Source organism: Ruditapes philippinarum, unplaced genomic scaffold (assembly GCF_026571515.1).
Source record: "Ruditapes philippinarum isolate M1 unplaced genomic scaffold, ASM2657151v2 ctg226_1_1_1_1, whole genome shotgun sequence".
Lineage (NCBI taxonomy): Eukaryota > Metazoa > Mollusca > Bivalvia > Venerida > Veneridae > Ruditapes > Ruditapes philippinarum.
In genome coordinates this window covers 202,237-220,000 of record NW_026856455.1, presented here as the reverse complement: position 1 = coordinate 220,000, position 17,764 = coordinate 202,237, and the positions used below count along the sequence as shown (strand labels likewise).

General features: G+C 31.6%; 1 protein-coding gene across 2 annotated transcripts in view; it reads left to right on the top strand.

The window, feature by feature from the left end:
- Positions 1 to 17,764, top strand: part of LOC132746600 (CD109 antigen-like) — a 31,242-nt gene that overhangs the window by 3,791 nt on the left and 9,687 nt on the right. Inside the window, exons 6-23 of one of the 2 annotated variants that reach the window (XM_060735806.1) lie at positions 2,625 to 2,695; positions 3,073 to 3,195; positions 4,151 to 4,199; positions 7,229 to 7,313; positions 8,139 to 8,244; positions 8,522 to 8,746; positions 9,118 to 9,387; positions 9,838 to 9,936; positions 10,372 to 10,437; positions 10,914 to 11,111; positions 11,730 to 11,879; positions 12,585 to 12,686; positions 13,234 to 13,291; positions 14,383 to 14,572; positions 15,745 to 15,862; positions 16,242 to 16,355; positions 16,973 to 17,077; positions 17,573 to 17,701. In XM_060735806.1, the coding sequence (XP_060591789.1) occupies positions 2,625 to 2,695; positions 3,073 to 3,195; positions 4,151 to 4,199; positions 7,229 to 7,313; positions 8,139 to 8,244; positions 8,522 to 8,746; positions 9,118 to 9,387; positions 9,838 to 9,936; positions 10,372 to 10,437; positions 10,914 to 11,111; positions 11,730 to 11,879; positions 12,585 to 12,686; positions 13,234 to 13,291; positions 14,383 to 14,572; positions 15,745 to 15,862; positions 16,242 to 16,355; positions 16,973 to 17,077; positions 17,573 to 17,701 (2,258 nt within the window). Of the gene's footprint in view, positions 1 to 2,624; positions 2,696 to 3,072; positions 3,196 to 4,150; positions 4,200 to 7,228; positions 7,314 to 8,138; positions 8,245 to 8,521; positions 8,747 to 9,117; positions 9,388 to 9,837; positions 9,937 to 10,371; positions 10,438 to 10,913; positions 11,112 to 11,729; positions 11,880 to 12,584; positions 12,687 to 13,233; positions 13,292 to 13,877; positions 14,074 to 14,382; positions 14,573 to 15,744; positions 15,863 to 16,241; positions 16,356 to 16,972; positions 17,078 to 17,572; positions 17,702 to 17,764 lie in introns of both variants that reach the window. The other variant, XM_060735805.1, reaches the window with a different exon arrangement.

The window sequence follows — 17,764 nt, the reverse complement described above, 5'->3', positions numbered from 1 at the left end:
TAAGCGATCACTATCCATTGTCGTTTACAATAAATTGTGTTACAAGAAGGGAGGCAAATGCTTTCTCGCGCATAAAACGATAAATTATCGTTCTTTCAAGAATTTTAATGAACAAGTATTTAAAGATGATTTGAATGCTTATAATTTTGATATGATTGAAACTATTGCAGAGCCAAATAACTCACTTGATGTTTATACAATATGATTGAAACATTATTTAACAAACATGCGCCTGTAAAAGTAAAGCGTATTAAAAGGACTAAACAACCAGCTTTGGTACTCTGACGAAATTAAAGAGGCCCGCAATAAAAGAGATCACTATAAAAGTTGTAAAGACTGGATTAATTATAAAGTTATGGAGAAAATAAATGCCAGGCTATTATTAAAAAGAGTAAGAAGATGTTCTATAACAAGGCAGTTTGAAGATTCGAGAGATTGTAAATATTTATGGCAAAATTTAAAAGACATATCAAATGAAAATAAGCAGCAACCCCGTCTTTTACCAATCACATTAAACATTAATGATGTTCTTTTGAAGGAAATGTGAATGTTGCAAAATGCCTTAAAAAAAACATTTTACAGAAATTTCAAATCTAATTAAGAAATCTTATTTTAATGTTAACAATTTTTCGTATTTAAAAGATTTTCTAGATCATAAACTTAGACAAATGCAATTTGACATTGATTTCATAACCACATTTGAAGTAAGCAAATATATTGACAACCTTGATAAAAATAAATCTTCTGGCATTGATGGAATTGGTCCTAATATGTTAAAACTATGTAAAGACTCTATAACGAGAGCAATAACTTCAATTATTAATAAGAGTATTTCACTAGGTATATTCCCAGATAAACTGAAACTAGCACGTGTTATACCGTTACACAAAGGGGGAGATAAGTCAAACCCAAATAATTATAGGCCAATATCTATTCTCCCAACCATTTCAAAAATTTTTGAAAGGCATATTGCAAATCAGCTTAATAATTATCTTCGTTTAATCAGTATCATTAATGAGCACCGGTAAGGTTTCCGGAAACATCATTCTTGTCAAACGGCTTTGATCCGCCTTAATATAAACTTTTATTTTACGCTAGACTTACGAGTATTGATGATGAAAATATAATCGGTGCTGTATTTTCAGATTTTATAAAAACCTTTATTCAGTTGACCATAATGTACAGATTCATAAACAAAACTTTATCATTTTTTCTGAAAACTCTGAAAAATTTTCTCTAACAGAGAGAAAATTGTAAAAGTCAACAATAATAAATCTGAAAGCTTGTCGGTTATATCAGGTGTAGCATAGGGGTCAATCTTAGGTCCTATACTGTTTCTTTTATTTGTAAATTATTTCAGTCACTACGAATTCAGACATTGATATGTATGCAGACGATTCAAACATTACACATAGCTGACCAAAGTTTGAGTAATATACAGTCTGAGTTGCAACTAGACTTACTAAAAATACAGGAATGGTTTGCACTCTCAATAATATGGCCATAAATCCAGAAAAGACCACGTGCATGATAATTTGATCAAAATGTAAAATAAATAACATAGGCAATCTTTTCTCTGCATATTGAGAATTCGAGTATAAATAATGTTCATTGTCAAAAGCTACTTGGATTGCATATTGATAACTGTCTATCTTGGAAAAACACAATATTGACAAAACATGTTCTAAGCTTGCTTCTAAAATATCTCTGCTGAAAAGAATTCAAATATTTCTTACACCTGAAATGAAACAATTATTTTATAACGCTTACATTGCCCCTACTTTTGATTATGGATGTATTATTTGGTCCCAATGTAACAAATCAGATCTAAATAGAATAACAAAATTACAAAAAAGAACCGCTAGAATTATTTTAAATAAACCCGTAAAAACAAATTTCTCTTGATATGTTTCAAAATATGAAATGGTTATCTTTTCCATCTAGATGTAAATACTTTTCTGGAATTATGGTATATATAAGGCGATGAATGAATTAACGCCAGCATATATTTCTAATCTAATTCCGTTATCTCAAAATAAAACTTACTTACTAAGATCAACACATAAAAAAGATATTTATGCAATAAACGACCTAAAACAAATTATTTGAAACGTACTTTTTATTATTCTAGTATGGAGTTATGGAACACTATTCCTTTAAAAATAAGAAATCTTTCAAGTCTTAAATTATTTAAATCACATTTCAAACATTTATTATTATCTAGAGATGAATTATAGAAAATTTACCTATACTATAACATAATATTATGTCTGTCTTCTTTGTTGATTAAGATTTACTAAATGTTGTAATCTTTACAATTGCTTGAATATGTCCGTTGTTATGTTTATGTTTTATTGAAGGCCTTGTTGAAAATAAGATTTTGCATTATATGTGTTGTATCTAATGCTTTGATGTATTGTCTTAATAAGTTACCTTCGTTCAATAAAGAGTTTATTATTATTATTATAGTTAAATGCTCTACTTACTCGGTTCTGCGCTTTTTTTATAACATTAACAGTGTACTAGTGTAGCATTCCTGTCCGATTAAACAATTTCATTCCAAAGTGCAGATATTATATATTACTTAACAATTTACTTTTAACGTTTTTGTTTGATTTTTTCAGTTCGATATCGAGTCTTTGTTGTAGACAGAGATATGAAGCCGATGGATGAAGTTATGACAATTTCTATCATGGTAGATATCTTAAAAATTAGATTTATTTCAAAATGAATAGAAAATATAGTTGAAACATCAAATGAAAACCTGGCAAACTTCGTCACTTGCCGTGTCTCATACAGATCTTATAAGCGTCGACATGATCAGGAACAACACAATACCTCAAAGAAACGCTTTCAGAATTATTATAAAAGACGGAAAATACCGATGTTTGCCGACTTTTAGCATCGTTTGATTATAATATTATACAGAACATCTAAATGATTATAACAGTCTAATATGTTGCGTCGCGTTCAGCTTATTTTTAAAATACTGATAAAAAACAACAAAGGACTACAGCAGCGATAACTAACATATAGACCAATTACAATGTAATACATATATTTATAATTTAGGATCCCAAGTCAAACAAAATAAAGGAGCACGTGAACGTCAGCGGTCTATATGGATTCTCCGGAGAGATGTCACTATCTAAACAGCCAGTTCTCGGTTACTGGGCAATCCGCGTGAACCTGGAGGTAGGTAACGGTCCTGCCTACTACCACCAACCCCGTCCAGTAGTTTGTTATGGATTTGCCCTTCTTCAAAATCTCAACATGTCTGATGTCAACTTCAGGGAATTGTAAGACCAAAGTTGGTCTTCTTTAAAAGCACATCATGCCTCAGAAACAAATAAATGTTTACTACTTTAGAAGGGGCAAATATGAATTTTATAATGTTTATATAATGATTTTAGAAAAATGTTAGATGCTCGTTACCTAAAAAAGTATCGATAAGTCATAAAAGTAGCACAAAACAAACAAAGTAGTATTTTGACTTCTATAAAAAACTAATTCATTATAATTGTACTTATTGCCGGAAAGCAATAGATGAAAAGGATGGATCAGGAAATTGGTCAATAAGTAACTTTTTTGGATACTATAACAGTACACCAAAATTAAAAAAGCTTTTGAGAAATAAGAAATAAAAATAAAAACATTTCTCGGTCATAATGTACCTTTAATCAGCAGTTGTAAGTAGTACATGTATTCATTATTGTTCACCATATTCATATCGTGTGGTAAAGAATCGCTAAAGTTGTATTGAAACAATTACAAGCTAGCCTTATGTGAATAACTTAATTTTGAGAGAATAAAGTAACAAGATTTTACTGAGCATAACGTTTTATTTGGTGTTAACGTTCAGTTTCGAGCGTGTTAAAAGAAAAAAAGATACATAACCATAATATCTTGAAACTTACAAATTTTGATTACACGCTTATTTTTACATGTAAAATACATTAATGAGCCGCGTCACGACAAAACCAACATAATGTGTTTGCGACCAGCATGGATCCAGACCAGCCTGCGCATCCGATCAGGCTGGTCTGGATCCATGCTGGTCGCAAACGCACTATGTTGGTTTTGTCGTGACGCGACTCACATTCAATTGACCATGGTCGTGTACAAAAATATTCTATGTTTTATATTACAGAACACAGAAAATGTTGAGGAAAGGATATCTTTTGAGGTTCAAGAGTATGGTACGTTTCAACATTGTTTTTTAGTTTAACATTATCTGTATAAGTTTTATCTGCTTACTAGTAATTCCATTAAACAGCAAGAGATAGTAAAATGACTCTCGTAACAATTTTTTTGTTTGTTTTTTTAATCAACATTAATTAATTATTTTGCAAGTCAAGTTGTAATTACGAAAAAGATAACAACAACACTTCCAAGTGGAAAATAAGGTTTAAAGTGCCATGCTTATAATTAATGTACGATAAATAAACAAAAACCATAATTTTCGTCTATGGTTTTTAGATGTAATTCGTTTATATGTAATCATTATTTAAGTTACGAAAAGAGCAATCAGTGATTTTTTTAAAACTTTTTTTAACTTTCACATCAGTTTTCCAAGTGAATTTATAATTATCGTTAGTGCACCTATAAATCGACGGTCTAGTGCTATAAGGGCGTAAATGCATTTTTACAAGTTTTGGGAAATTGAAAAAAACTGTCTACAGACTTTGATCTTTTATCAATCATGATAAAATTTGGGACACACTTAGAACAACTAATATCGATTTTTTTAAAAACATTTTTCAAATTAAAATAACCCATCACCTTAATAAAATTCACGAAATGCGTTTTATGCCCTTATAATATTTACATTTTCATGCATCGGCCAATAATTCTAAAAGGACGGAACTAGCAGTTACTCTCTTTAAAATTATTACTTCGACTTCGCTAAATAGGGCGTAACTACCATATATGCTCTTTTAGATTTTAGTGTATTCTTTAATTTTTCAATACAATTATATAATTGTTTTTTATCTATAACAATAATGAATTATAATAAGTGACCATTTTTAAAGTATCCTTTGTCTTTTATCCTATGACATTGTATGTGAAGGTTACATGACAGATAAATAAAACACGTATTGATTAATCATATGATTTAGAACAGTTTCTGTGTTTCATTAAATTAGCTTCCAGCTGCATGCTTATTATATAATTAACCTAAGAAGTTACAACAAATTGATTCTTTCCTTGAATTAACTTAAATGACTGATACATTCTGTGTGTGAAAAACCCACGAAGTAATGATACATGTCAACTATCTAAGTTCTGAGTATTTCATGTTGCCCATTGAAACCATAAATGGAAAAGGTTGTACTTCAAGTTGGATTAGTATCTACCTTATGATTAAAATAGAGATATTTCTAAAGAACTTATGGTTAACGACGGACGACAGACATATTCCTATCACAGACAAAAGCTCACCCAAGCACTCAAACATCAAACACGGAACATTATTTACGCTTAATGTACAATGATGCATATACGGCAGCTAATACAAAACATAAAGGCAACTTTGATACAAATTTTAACTGTTTAGTTTATACAAATTTATCTAAGTTCGGTTGTGTTGGAAGTTGTAAGCTTATCTCAACACACTTGAATCTGCTCCCATTGAAACAATACCTTGGCCCTAACGGGTTTTGAACAGTTAAACCGTTAGTTCTTGTCACAGTAGCCAGATTCAAGCGATTTGAAAATACTTTTGAAAACTAAAATATACATTTTCAGACAAAATACACAAAATAATTTTTTTTTTCTATATTGAGGCATGAAAAAATAGATGATCATTCATAAAATAGACATGGAATATTATCATCAATCATGTATTCATGTATACATGTACATATTGTACTTAAAAAAAACTGCCAAATACAAGCTTAAAGACACTTTGAAATACAAGAATACACCATTTATACTACTAACAGATCCAAATTAAAATATCTTATTGTAATTAACAATCAACTTTAGATCAACGAAACTAAGACTAAGCAATGTCAACTGTATCTAGCATTGAAGTGTCTGAACTCTATGCTACTATACCATAGTCTATTCCCGTCACACAGTGTTGTCCAATGGCCCAATGTACAATAACCTTCGTTATTAATTTAAAAAATTTAATTAACAGTTTTACTATGAAGGAATTATTAATATTAGTTTTTATGTAATCTGGGTCTTTTCGACCCTTTTACAAGCTTGACATGCACGGTGTCTCCTGTCATCTCAAAATGATTTCTAACACAGAAGAGGTGTGGATTTTGTCAGTTTCTACAGTTTTTACTGCACAAAGACACATTGTTGAAAATATCTAGTTTCTTTTAAGCCACATGAAACTATCGGAGTAGAATATTAAACATTCTTTAACATGACAAAATTTTGAATGTTTATAAACTTTAAGACAATTTAATGCAATATCGTTGTTTCTTTTTTGGAAATTTCTCGGTCTATGGGAGGAGACATTCCTCCCACTCCCACCTGATTATAGATAGTACAACCAGAGGCCTATATATTACGAAACATGCAAAGCGCCTGTTTGAATGCAATATTGCTATTTCTTTACTCTTTTCATTTTCTTTCAAGTGATTCAGTTTTACCCCCTTATGCGTATCCTTAAATGTGTCAAGACATGTCCCTGACTGACACAAAATCATAACGTGCGTAAGTGTGACTATTTGACTATCTATTTGAACTAACGTATCAAAATCTTAAAAGGGCCAAACTGCTACTTAGGATCTTATAAAATTTGGGCACGGTGTAGTTATGGTGTAGTTACGCCCTTATAAAATTTTCCTTTTGAGCTCGATGCACTTACGCCCTACCAATCATTCTTCGATATTGAAGCCAACTTAAATGCTAGGGTAAAGATATTTTGTCAGCAGGTGCGCGGTGACGTTCTGCTTCGAATGGCGTAAAAACATATAAAAGGGCGCAAGTACAACTTACGCCCTTATAGCACTAGACCGTCGAAATGTTTATTAACATTAGCATTGTCGATTGCGTTCACCCTGTGCGGCGACTTGATTTCAGCTAATCAATGGAACATACCAAGTTGTTTTAGAAAATGGGGGTTTAAAAATAGAGCTATGTTGATTGGATTAAAAGAATATTTGTATTTGTTTTATGACAAAAACCTTAAAACATTTTTAGTCTTTGCTCTTTTAAAATAAAGACACACATTGCATATCTAAAAATGTTATTTCTATTGTTTTAGTTTTACCAAAGTACGAAGTGAAAGTGAAACTTCCGCCATTTGGAACTGTAGCTAATCCGGAATTGAAAGGAAGTGTAACGGCAAAGTAAGATTTTTTTTCACGGGAACTTTTTCCAAATAACTCTTTTTATTTCACACCTTATAGAATATGACCAATGCACTTTCATCATCTTCACCACTTGTGGTTCCAATAGAAATCAGTATTGGATCCATTCTTATCAAGTTAGCCTTGTTTTGATTTCTATAGTCCAAAAGTCCATATAAAACCCATATCACACCCCTTTCAGCCTCGTTTTCATTTCCAGAGTCCTAAAGGTTCTTATGAAATCCATATCTCACACCATATAGCCTCGTTTTTTTAATTTTCAGAGTCCAAAAAGGTTCATATGAAATCCATATCACACTTCATATAGTCCAAATGGTTCATATCAAATCCATATTTTGGACTCTTGAAAATAAAAACAATAAAATATAGGGTATTTCTCGTTTTTTTTTATTTTTCGGGAGACCAAAATCTATATTTATCAAATCCTTATTGCAATTGCAGATGCAAAGGTCTGTCAAAATGCCTAAAAAATGGTTATGTGAAACTGGATAAGTACACAGCTGCAAAACCTCGTCCAATATAGTTTTGACAGCTGTGTACTCGTCATCCAATATAATTCAGTATTGTACTCAACAATGTATAATAACCTCATAAGTGTTCATTAAAGTTATGGTGCGCGGTAAATGTTTTATAAATACAAATAAGGATGTTGTTTTCTATTTGTTGAAAACGCATTCGACGGATTTTTATTCATTCTGTCCTGACGTTACATCATTTGAACTTATTATGTTTTTCATAGAAGTAATGAAAATCCTTTGTATATTTTAAAACTGATCTTCTAGCATGTATTTGTTATTTATTTAGATATACCTACGGAAAACCTGTTAAGGGACACGTAACTTTGCGAGTGTCAAAAGGAGGCTCGAACTGGTGGTTTTTCGAGCCAAGAGCAATTCAAACCGAGTTTAAGGTAGGAATCGTACATCCCTTTATTTTTAGATTATTTTATTTTGTACGATATTAAAATTAAACACTTATCAAGTCTTCGCCTTTGCCTTTTGAGGGCGCCGACACGAAGACACAATACATTTCCGGCGAAATAACGATAATTAATTGATAAGATCTCGTGTCGTCGCGTATAAAAACAGAAACGAAATGGCAGAAGTCAGCCACCAAAGGTTTTTGTTTTAATTTGTATTTGACCACTTAGCTATATTACACGTTTATGTATTTCGGTGATTTAACAGATCGACGGTGAAGCAGACTTTAGTATTGCCACTGACACCTTGTTGAAGTTTGATCCTTCGCTGAAGTATGATACCCTGACCGTAGAGGCCAACGTGACCGAGGACGAGACAGGAGAGATCCGTGTAGCCAGGAGCACCATAACCTTTCACGAGAGACCGCTTAAACTTGAGTTCCTGTCGTATGGTGATGACTCGTTCAAACCAGAATTTAAATATACAACCTATGTAAGATTGAGTATATTTATCAATTTAAACCTATATATTCACAAGTATGAAATGTCTTTTGAACAAGTACGAACGCTTTCAAATGACATACATTGCGATTGGTCAAACCTGTATTCGATTTAACCATACTATTCAAAATGGTGTATATTTCAATAATTTTAGATTAAGTCTCACTTTGTACTGGTTAATATTACTTGGAAAAGTAAAATAAAGTAATATTTTTATAGACATTTATTCCTTGTTCGAATTCTTTTCGAACAATTTCTTCCACTGTGATAAGTTTGAATTATAACTGGTATTTTTGGGCAAAAAATAAAACCAGTTTCTTTTGATAACTGTGCATTGTATTCGACTATCATGTTGTCTTGTAGATAAAGATCACACAACCTGATGGTCGACCTTTGACACAATCTGGGGATAGAGTCCGTATTGGCGTTACATATTTTACCGACAAGGAAACCGGTGTATCAGCACCTGTCAGACCGCCAAATAGTCCTTCGTCCAACTTGATGGAGTTTCTATCACCGTTTCCCGACGGAAATGTAATATTTATGCCGGAAATGTTTTTGTCTGTACCACGTGATGGAATTATTAAATTGGAACTTGATATTCCGGTGAATGTCGCAACTGGGCATATTGACGTAAGTTGAATGTTACTTATGATATTCAAGATAGCAAAGTGCTGCATATAAATGTCGCGCGGCTCTCTATTCATAAAAACATTTACTGATACATGTAGCTCTTCTTTCCCAGGCATTTGCATACTTTGGAACAACATTATTTTTTGTTCCTATGTATACCCATGTGTCTATTTGTGCCTTGTAAAGCATATGAGGCATAATCAACGAAAACGTTTTAATAACTTTTTGCGTCATCAAGTTTGCATTAACATGTACACTGTAATTTTCTATGTTTTTTTTAAATTTTGATAAAACTGTACATTGTAATATAAAAGAAAATTAAAAGAATAGTATAATATGCCGATATTCGGTCGGTATTATCTGCAATCCTGATATACCACAATTTCTATATGACTTTAAATGCAACAAAAATCAAATCAAATATAAGCATAATTTAACATATAATTACAGGTGAAATTAAAGGATGAGAAAATATCTAAGAACATCCAGCGTTTCCGTACAGCAAGTAAATCGTATTTACATCTTGAGATGAAATCCTCGTTTGTAAAGGTATGTTGCAACATGAACATGATTTCAACATGATATCAACATATTTCAACATGATATCACCGTGATATTAACATAACATCATCTTAATATCAACATGATATCAACAAATATCAACATGATATCGTCATGATATCGGAAAAAAAACAACACATTTTTATTCAGTAATATCTGTATTTCAAAGGCATTTGATAAGTTTAGATTAATTTGGTACAAAACGTCTATATATTTTATGTCATTTACATAAAAACATAATAAGAAGACTAACATTTCAAATGTGTTTATTTGAACCATATGTTAACTAAGCCTCTTTAAATTCTAATTACTCTTCATATAATAACCTATTACAATTAGAGATTAGATTTCTTAGTGTTTCTTATTAGCAAAAATAATTGCATAGTATTTATTCTATATGTGACCTACTTGTATTGGGAATAGGTTGGTAAGCAGGCAGAGTTCAGTGTAAGAAGTAATGTCAGACCAAACGGAAAGGTCACTTACCATGTAAGTAGAATTTTACCTTAAAATATTTGTGAATTATACTTTATTTGATGCCCGAACCTATTCATGTGAGGTTGCGAAGCCCGAACTTGTTGATAATTTTGTTACGACGTTTGCTGTCTTAGCACATTTCTCAAAGACGATGCATGTTAAGAATTCGTAATCATTCCTATATCATTATTTTGTAAAGATTTTGATAATCTAGATGATGGGCAAATATGTAAATGGTATGTAAATGGTTTATGTCACATAAACCAACCAAACCATATTACGGTTATACCGCCTGTTTTGATCATGCATTTGTTATAGCTTAAATCATGCAATACATTAATTGAAATGAAATATTTCGCAATAGTCAAATTGATTTTAAAATCTTTATAATCGCACAAGGATATCCGTTATTCGTACATCATTTAATACCATTTCTTTTCAACACACTCTGTAACATACGATCAATTAGTAATCTCCCATATTTTCAGATTATCAAGAATGGACGGATTATTCAGACACATTTTACCCATATTGCATCTGTTTACCAAAAGAACACATTCTACGTGACAATGACGTCAGAGATGGTTCCGGACTGTATTCTTCTTGCTTATTACTACAACGATAAACACAGTGAGATCATTGCTGACGCCATCACGTTTACGGTTGATATGCATTTCCAAAACGATGTAAGCTTGAGCTCTGAATTTTTGTATCCATAATACATGCATATATTTTCGAAAACAGGATGATTTACTTCTCTCGATTTCTGCTTTTTATCTCTTTCTCTTATATCTTTTTTGTAAGCATATGTTTTAAACATACATATAGTTAGTTGGTTGCCACACACTGGTTTATTGTCGGTTGAATTGTCTGCCGAACGGACAGTAGGCGGTACATAATGCCGAAGACATACGTGTGATATCGACTCAGACCTTTAACGGTTTTATACAACCCAGTTAAGACCATTTCTAAGCAGAAAGAGTTTTGTACAATGACAAATGTAAAAATAAACAATGACCGTCTTGACTGGATTTTGTGTGTCGCCAATTTAAGCAATCTTTGTCTAAATTGCCATACACCAAAATGGGCATAAATACTGATACTTTTTATTCAATACTTGATTGTAAAATCTGACTTACATTGCTTTTAAAATCTTTATACTTCATACAATGTTATTTGTTTTTATTACACCAAAACCTGTTACAAACGATCATTTATTTAATAACTTATCTCCTATACTTTCATATCATATCATAAAAAATTAGTAAGAGGTATAACAAATGTGTGGTGAATGCATTTTTCAGGTGAGCCTAAAATTCGACAGGACCCAAGTCTCGCCAGGAACTAACGTTTCTTTAAACATCAGGGCTGATCCTGGTTCACAAGTTTTTATTCTTGCTGTAGATAAAAGTGTAATATTGCATAAAACCGGAAATGACATCACCGAAAAGAGGGTAAAATTCATTTTTGACAATTAGTAATAATGTACATTCAAATTACTAACAAGCATAATAAAAGTAACAAAAGTACCAAAATATGACGTTAAGTATTCGTATGATCATTATTTACAAAGTCCGAAATTTCTTCTATTTTACGTTAACGAAGGTTCTGGATCTGTGCGTTTCCAACACCTAGTTCTTCAGCAACTTTATACGCTGGTATTCTCTTAATATTCAGTTTTTGTATGGCTTCATACTTCTGTTGAAGATCTAAAACAATACGTTTTTATTTGATTCTGGCATTTTTTAACCAGACAAGGAGTAAGAACAGAGATATCTTTTATGACATAGTCGCTAAAAACATTGATATGCACATTCCGGACCATACAAGTCAAGGTCGTTAGTAACGTAACTCAGTCACTTGCTTAATACAGTGCAACTTTATAACCGAAAAAAATGGGTGGGAGGAGAACAGGTTCACATAAGACAGGAAGTCACTATGTACAGTGGGTCACTATGGCAGTTTTGACTGTACATTGTCAACATATACGATTATACAAAATTTATAAAACAAGTGAATTTTTCTTAGAATCTTTCAAGGTGGAAGTAAACAGAACTGCTTTGAAACTATAAAGAAACAGTACAGAATATTTTTTGAATCTCGCTGGACATTTTCGAATTATGATATTACATTTTACAAATTAATGTTTTACAAAACAGGTGTACAATAAACTTGGAGTGTATGAAAGACCAGGATGGAAATACCAAGATTCCTACTTGTATGGAAGAGTATCAAGTAACGATGTTGTTGGTATTTTTAATGTAAGTGTATAAACATTGTTGAAAATTGAATACTGCGATGGTCGGTGCTGGGGTGGGGGGTTAAGAAGTGAAATATTTTACTAGTATAATACTTTTCATGAATATATTCTTATACAATCTTTAGTTATTACGTACTTTTTCATATAAATGCTGATCCCGAGGATCCTCCCCTACGAAAAAAATCCCACCTTAATCGCATTGTATTACAATACACATTATTTAATGGCCTGCCATGACAGGGAATGGAAAAAAACATTACTAATATAGGCAAGAGAGAGCTATACCGTTTGTTTAAAAAATGTTTCACTGCTAAAATCTTTCAAGCATCCGGTCGGATTACTTATTTTTTCCTGAGACTAGAATTCCATAAGACATAATGAGATTTTGGTATGAGAAAATTTATAGACCTTTATAGGACATAATTGTTAGCTTTTATTGGCTAAAGTTAGGTAGGATATAACATACATATTTAAATTAGCAAATGGTTAAAGGATTGTCTTTATTCATGTTCAAATTTCGCATATTTCACAGCCATACTATTTTACAGAACGTCGGTCTTTCGGTGATTACAGATGCATTGTTGCATGACTTTAACTTCATGAAACGTGAGTACAATTATTTTTAATATTTTAAATGATGTACTAGTATAGTGCCCATGAAGGACGTGCACTTACTTATATATCGTTCCAGATAATAAAATTGCCAATTACAAAATTTGATCAACATGAAACCATATCGTTTACTCGTTTTCAAAGTGTATTGAACAACTGGTAAGACCATGCACCTAAACCTATTTTATTCAATTATTTCTTGTTATTTATTTAAGAATCATTTGAACATTGAAGGTTTTTTGTCGCTTTGTTGTGAAAAGGTACAATTATACTATATAATCATTATAATGCATTCTTTTTTCTGTTTAAGTCATATTAACATGAAATTAACATTCATATTGGCGCCCTTACTTGATTTAGTTTCTTTTACTAAGCATTTGACAAATTTGAAAGTTACATCCCATCAAAAATCTACATTTTGATGTTTGGGTGGTAACACAATCTAAATTTTCCAAAAGAAAAATAAAGCCCCTCGTATCCAACATTGCGTTTTTCTGAGATATAATTAATTTCCATTCCTTTGTTTATAAATGCAAAAGACTGTTTCCTGTTTGAAATAAACAATTGATTTCAATTTTAGTTAAACGCCAAATAGAAGAGCAATCTCCATATGTTGATAGGGGTGCTTCTTGGGCAGCTTCCGGCCAAGGAATGGACATTAATGAATGTTATGGTCCCGGATGTTTATCCACACAAGGAAGATATTTAAGTGCTTTCAGAACAACGATTCGCAAAGATTTCCCAGAGACTTGGTTATGGGCCAATGAGTCTGTCAGGTAACAGTGAAAGTAAAGGGCGTTCAAAGTCAAAGTAAAATCGAGTCAATCCGTATGCCCTTTACATAAAAGCAGTGGTTTCTCTCTTTTCTCTTTGTCTTGCAGCTTGTCTAAATGTGTGACCCCCAAACCTGACAGATTTAAGTCAATCCAAGTCTATGGATGCAACGTTATGTGTAAAAATCACTTGCTATTTAACTGAAAGAAGCACATTACTGACAATGTGATTCTTCCAAGTCCTGTTAAATGGGCAATAAAAATATTATATTTAGTCACCAATGTTGTAAACAGGTATCAATCTTTTTATAGTTCAGATGGAGATTAACAGTAGAAATGGGTATTTTGTTACTGATATTGACAGCATTTATGAATCATCACCTAACCCATGTTCACCTGGTTCAAAATATTCTTGCGAATGCCCGCCGCCATTTTGTACTTTAACTACAACTGTGAGAAAAGATTTTCCAGAGACTTGGATTTGGTCTAATACATCTGTCAGGTATGGCTGGCTTACAGGGACTGATTAATATCTGCTTAATAGAAGGGAAAAGATAACTCGATGTAAAATGTTAATACACTAAAGCATTATCATAATTGAACAAACTTATTTTTTATAAAAAATCATTATTTATCCTTAAAAATTATACGTATTTGTATATTGTGCATCATATGAAACGAATCCGTCAAATTAAACAAACAAATAAAATAAATCTTTAACATTGTCTTTGCACTTATAATCTGAAATGTATAATGTTTGTAACATGGTTTTCAGTATCATTGAGCTCTTTTAGCACATAGCATTGTTTAGCACTTAAGCATTTGAAATGAAAATTGCGTTTATTTCACAGAAAATGTTTTATAAACGCAATCGTTTATTTCACAGGAAATTTGAAGTAAACGCAATCGTTTCTTTCACAGAAAATGTTACACAAGCGTAATTTTTATTTGTCACTTAAAAACGCATATATTCATTAGTTGTGTATCTTTAATAGTTAAAATACAATAATAGTTATTATTGAAATATATTCCTTCCTTTTTTCCATGAATCAACATAAAGTAATGGTTTTGTTATAAATCAAACAGTAAATGTTAAAAGACGAACCTATTTGTATCTATGTAAATATACATGAACATTGTACATTAAAACGTGATTTAAATGTTCCTTGTGCAGTGTTGAAATAAATAATATGTTATAACATTTAAGAAATAACAACAAACTCCATGTTTATTTTTGTTGATTAAATATTCGGCTGATGATATGCACAACAAATATTGAAAGCGCTACCACTATAATTTAAAATTTAGAGTTTGTGTTATTTCTTAAAGATATATTATGCTCAGATTTGATATACAATATATATAAAACATGTTTTGACTTCACATAAGGTAGTTTTAAATTCTACATACTATAGGTGGTTTCAGTGTGAATATATAATGTCGTTAAACACTGGTATTTTTGTAAAGAAAAACAACAACTTTATTTGACCTGTAATAGGGAACACAGCTTCAAATACTAAGTTTATTCATTCTTTTATTAAAATTAGATATAATCAGTAAGAATTTTTAGATTTTAAGAATTTTCGCAGATTAAAAATTTTATACAAGGATGAACACATTATATCTTTAAGTAGTATTCTTTTATTAATACATTGTATATAATTATCTTTATAGCTCTACCGGAAATGTGGTCATGACCGCAACTGTACCAGATACAATAACCGACTGGGTGGCTACAGGATATGCTCTCAATGCAGAATCTGGTCTCGGTGTTGCTCCAGTCCCTGCTAATGTAAATTAGTTTTTTGTTTGTATACCACATTCTTATATTAGCGGGGGTCTGCCATATGTATATTTGTCTTGACTTGTCCTTTTATGAACAATTCTGTTTGCAAAGGTTTTTAATGATTTAAGATAAATTGTATGCTGATGAAACTTTGATAGTTTTCGTCTTTTACCGCAAGTTTTTTGTAAAGGCAGTCGCAAGTTGACAAGATCTTTGCTTCATCTAGCCCATGTTAGCGTCCAATGATTATATAAGTTACGGGGTATGACGAATTAGACCGATCTTTAACGATCTGACATGAAAGTTTATCCTTTTGACAATAAGGAATCGAATAAGATAACTAAATAAGTATTATTATTATTTGATGTGTTACTAATTTATAAAGGTGACAGCATACCTTCCGTTTTTCGTCAGCCTTCATTTACCATTTTCCATCGTGTCTGGAGAAGTGGCGGTTATTCAAGCTCTTGTGTTTAACTACTACCCACATGATATGTATGTAAGTATTAATATTAACAACATTTCTATTACATAATTCTAATGTTTATATAAGCTACTATAGTATATTTTTACTTTTACCATAGCATATATACATTAACTCTTATTTAACGTTTCAATTTCATCCTTTGCTTGTCGATATTTTTTGCATCATGTTCATTTCAACCATCAATTAAATTACCTCAGTTTTTGTGTGACTCCTACAGAAATTTAATAAATAATAAGACACATTGTTGTTCTCATATATGCAATGGGGACCCTTTTCTTTCTTGAATACATAGATAACTTGGTTGATATGTGAAATCAATTATTGCTTACGTAATTATAGTCAGTGAAGTCACAATTTTCTGATGATACTAATGAGTTCAATTTTATTTATCTTGAAATTTAATACTGCATAAGCCAACGGGTATTTGAAAATTGTTGCTCATTTATCAAACTTATTAATGCAGAACTATACAAAAAGTCAATCAGAGTTTGTTGCCATTGCTCTGAAGGGATCTCCTGTTTAATTTTATTTCTAGATGCATCTTATTACTTAAAAAGTTTTCAATTTTATATTTGAAGAGGACCTTTTGACTTGTTGTCTTTCTTGAAACCATGTTATTGTCATTTCAGGTAACCGTGTCTTTAAAGAATTCATCAGAGGAATTCCTTGGTATAACTGTAAACAGATATGGCAAGGAGGAGGAGACGAAAGACAGAGTCAAAAAATGTATTTTGGTAAATAATTATAGTTTTCAATGTTTTAATGAAGTCTTTGAAAAATAAGAAATTAATGTAAATGTTTAAATTGACTTTAGAATTAATTCAATATCATGATTGTAAGGCCTGGCCATTACATTACTAACATTATTTAAGTGAAGGCACTAGTTCTGGTAAACTGATTAGCAACCTTCCCGGGGACGTTGCGGTGGCTGAACTGTGCTTTTGTACCTTGTGGAAGGGAGTTACTGTCTTGATCCGAAGGGTAAACTACCAACACCACCACCACGGGTTAAATCCAATGAAAAAAGTACGAGCTACAGCAACAAAAATAAACAGAGATTTTATAAAAATACGATGATGAATTTGATTCAGACAAGTCACGACGTTTGTTCTATTATTGCTTTTCAATTATGATTTGTTTATGTAAAGTTGGTTCAGTATTTGATGATTCATTCTTTGTGTTTGATGTGTTTAATGTCCGTTCCGTCTTTAAAGCAATTTGTTTTGCAGGTAAAATCCAACGATGCCCACTCGGCGTATTTCACAATTAAAGCACAAAAGACAGGGACAATAACCCTTGAAGTTGAAGCATCATCGCCCAGGGGTAGAGACACTGTTATTCGTCAACTTATTGTCAGAGTAAGTTAAAAGGACATAATTAAACTTCAACTTGTGACCTTACAATTATGATGAGTAGAAGTG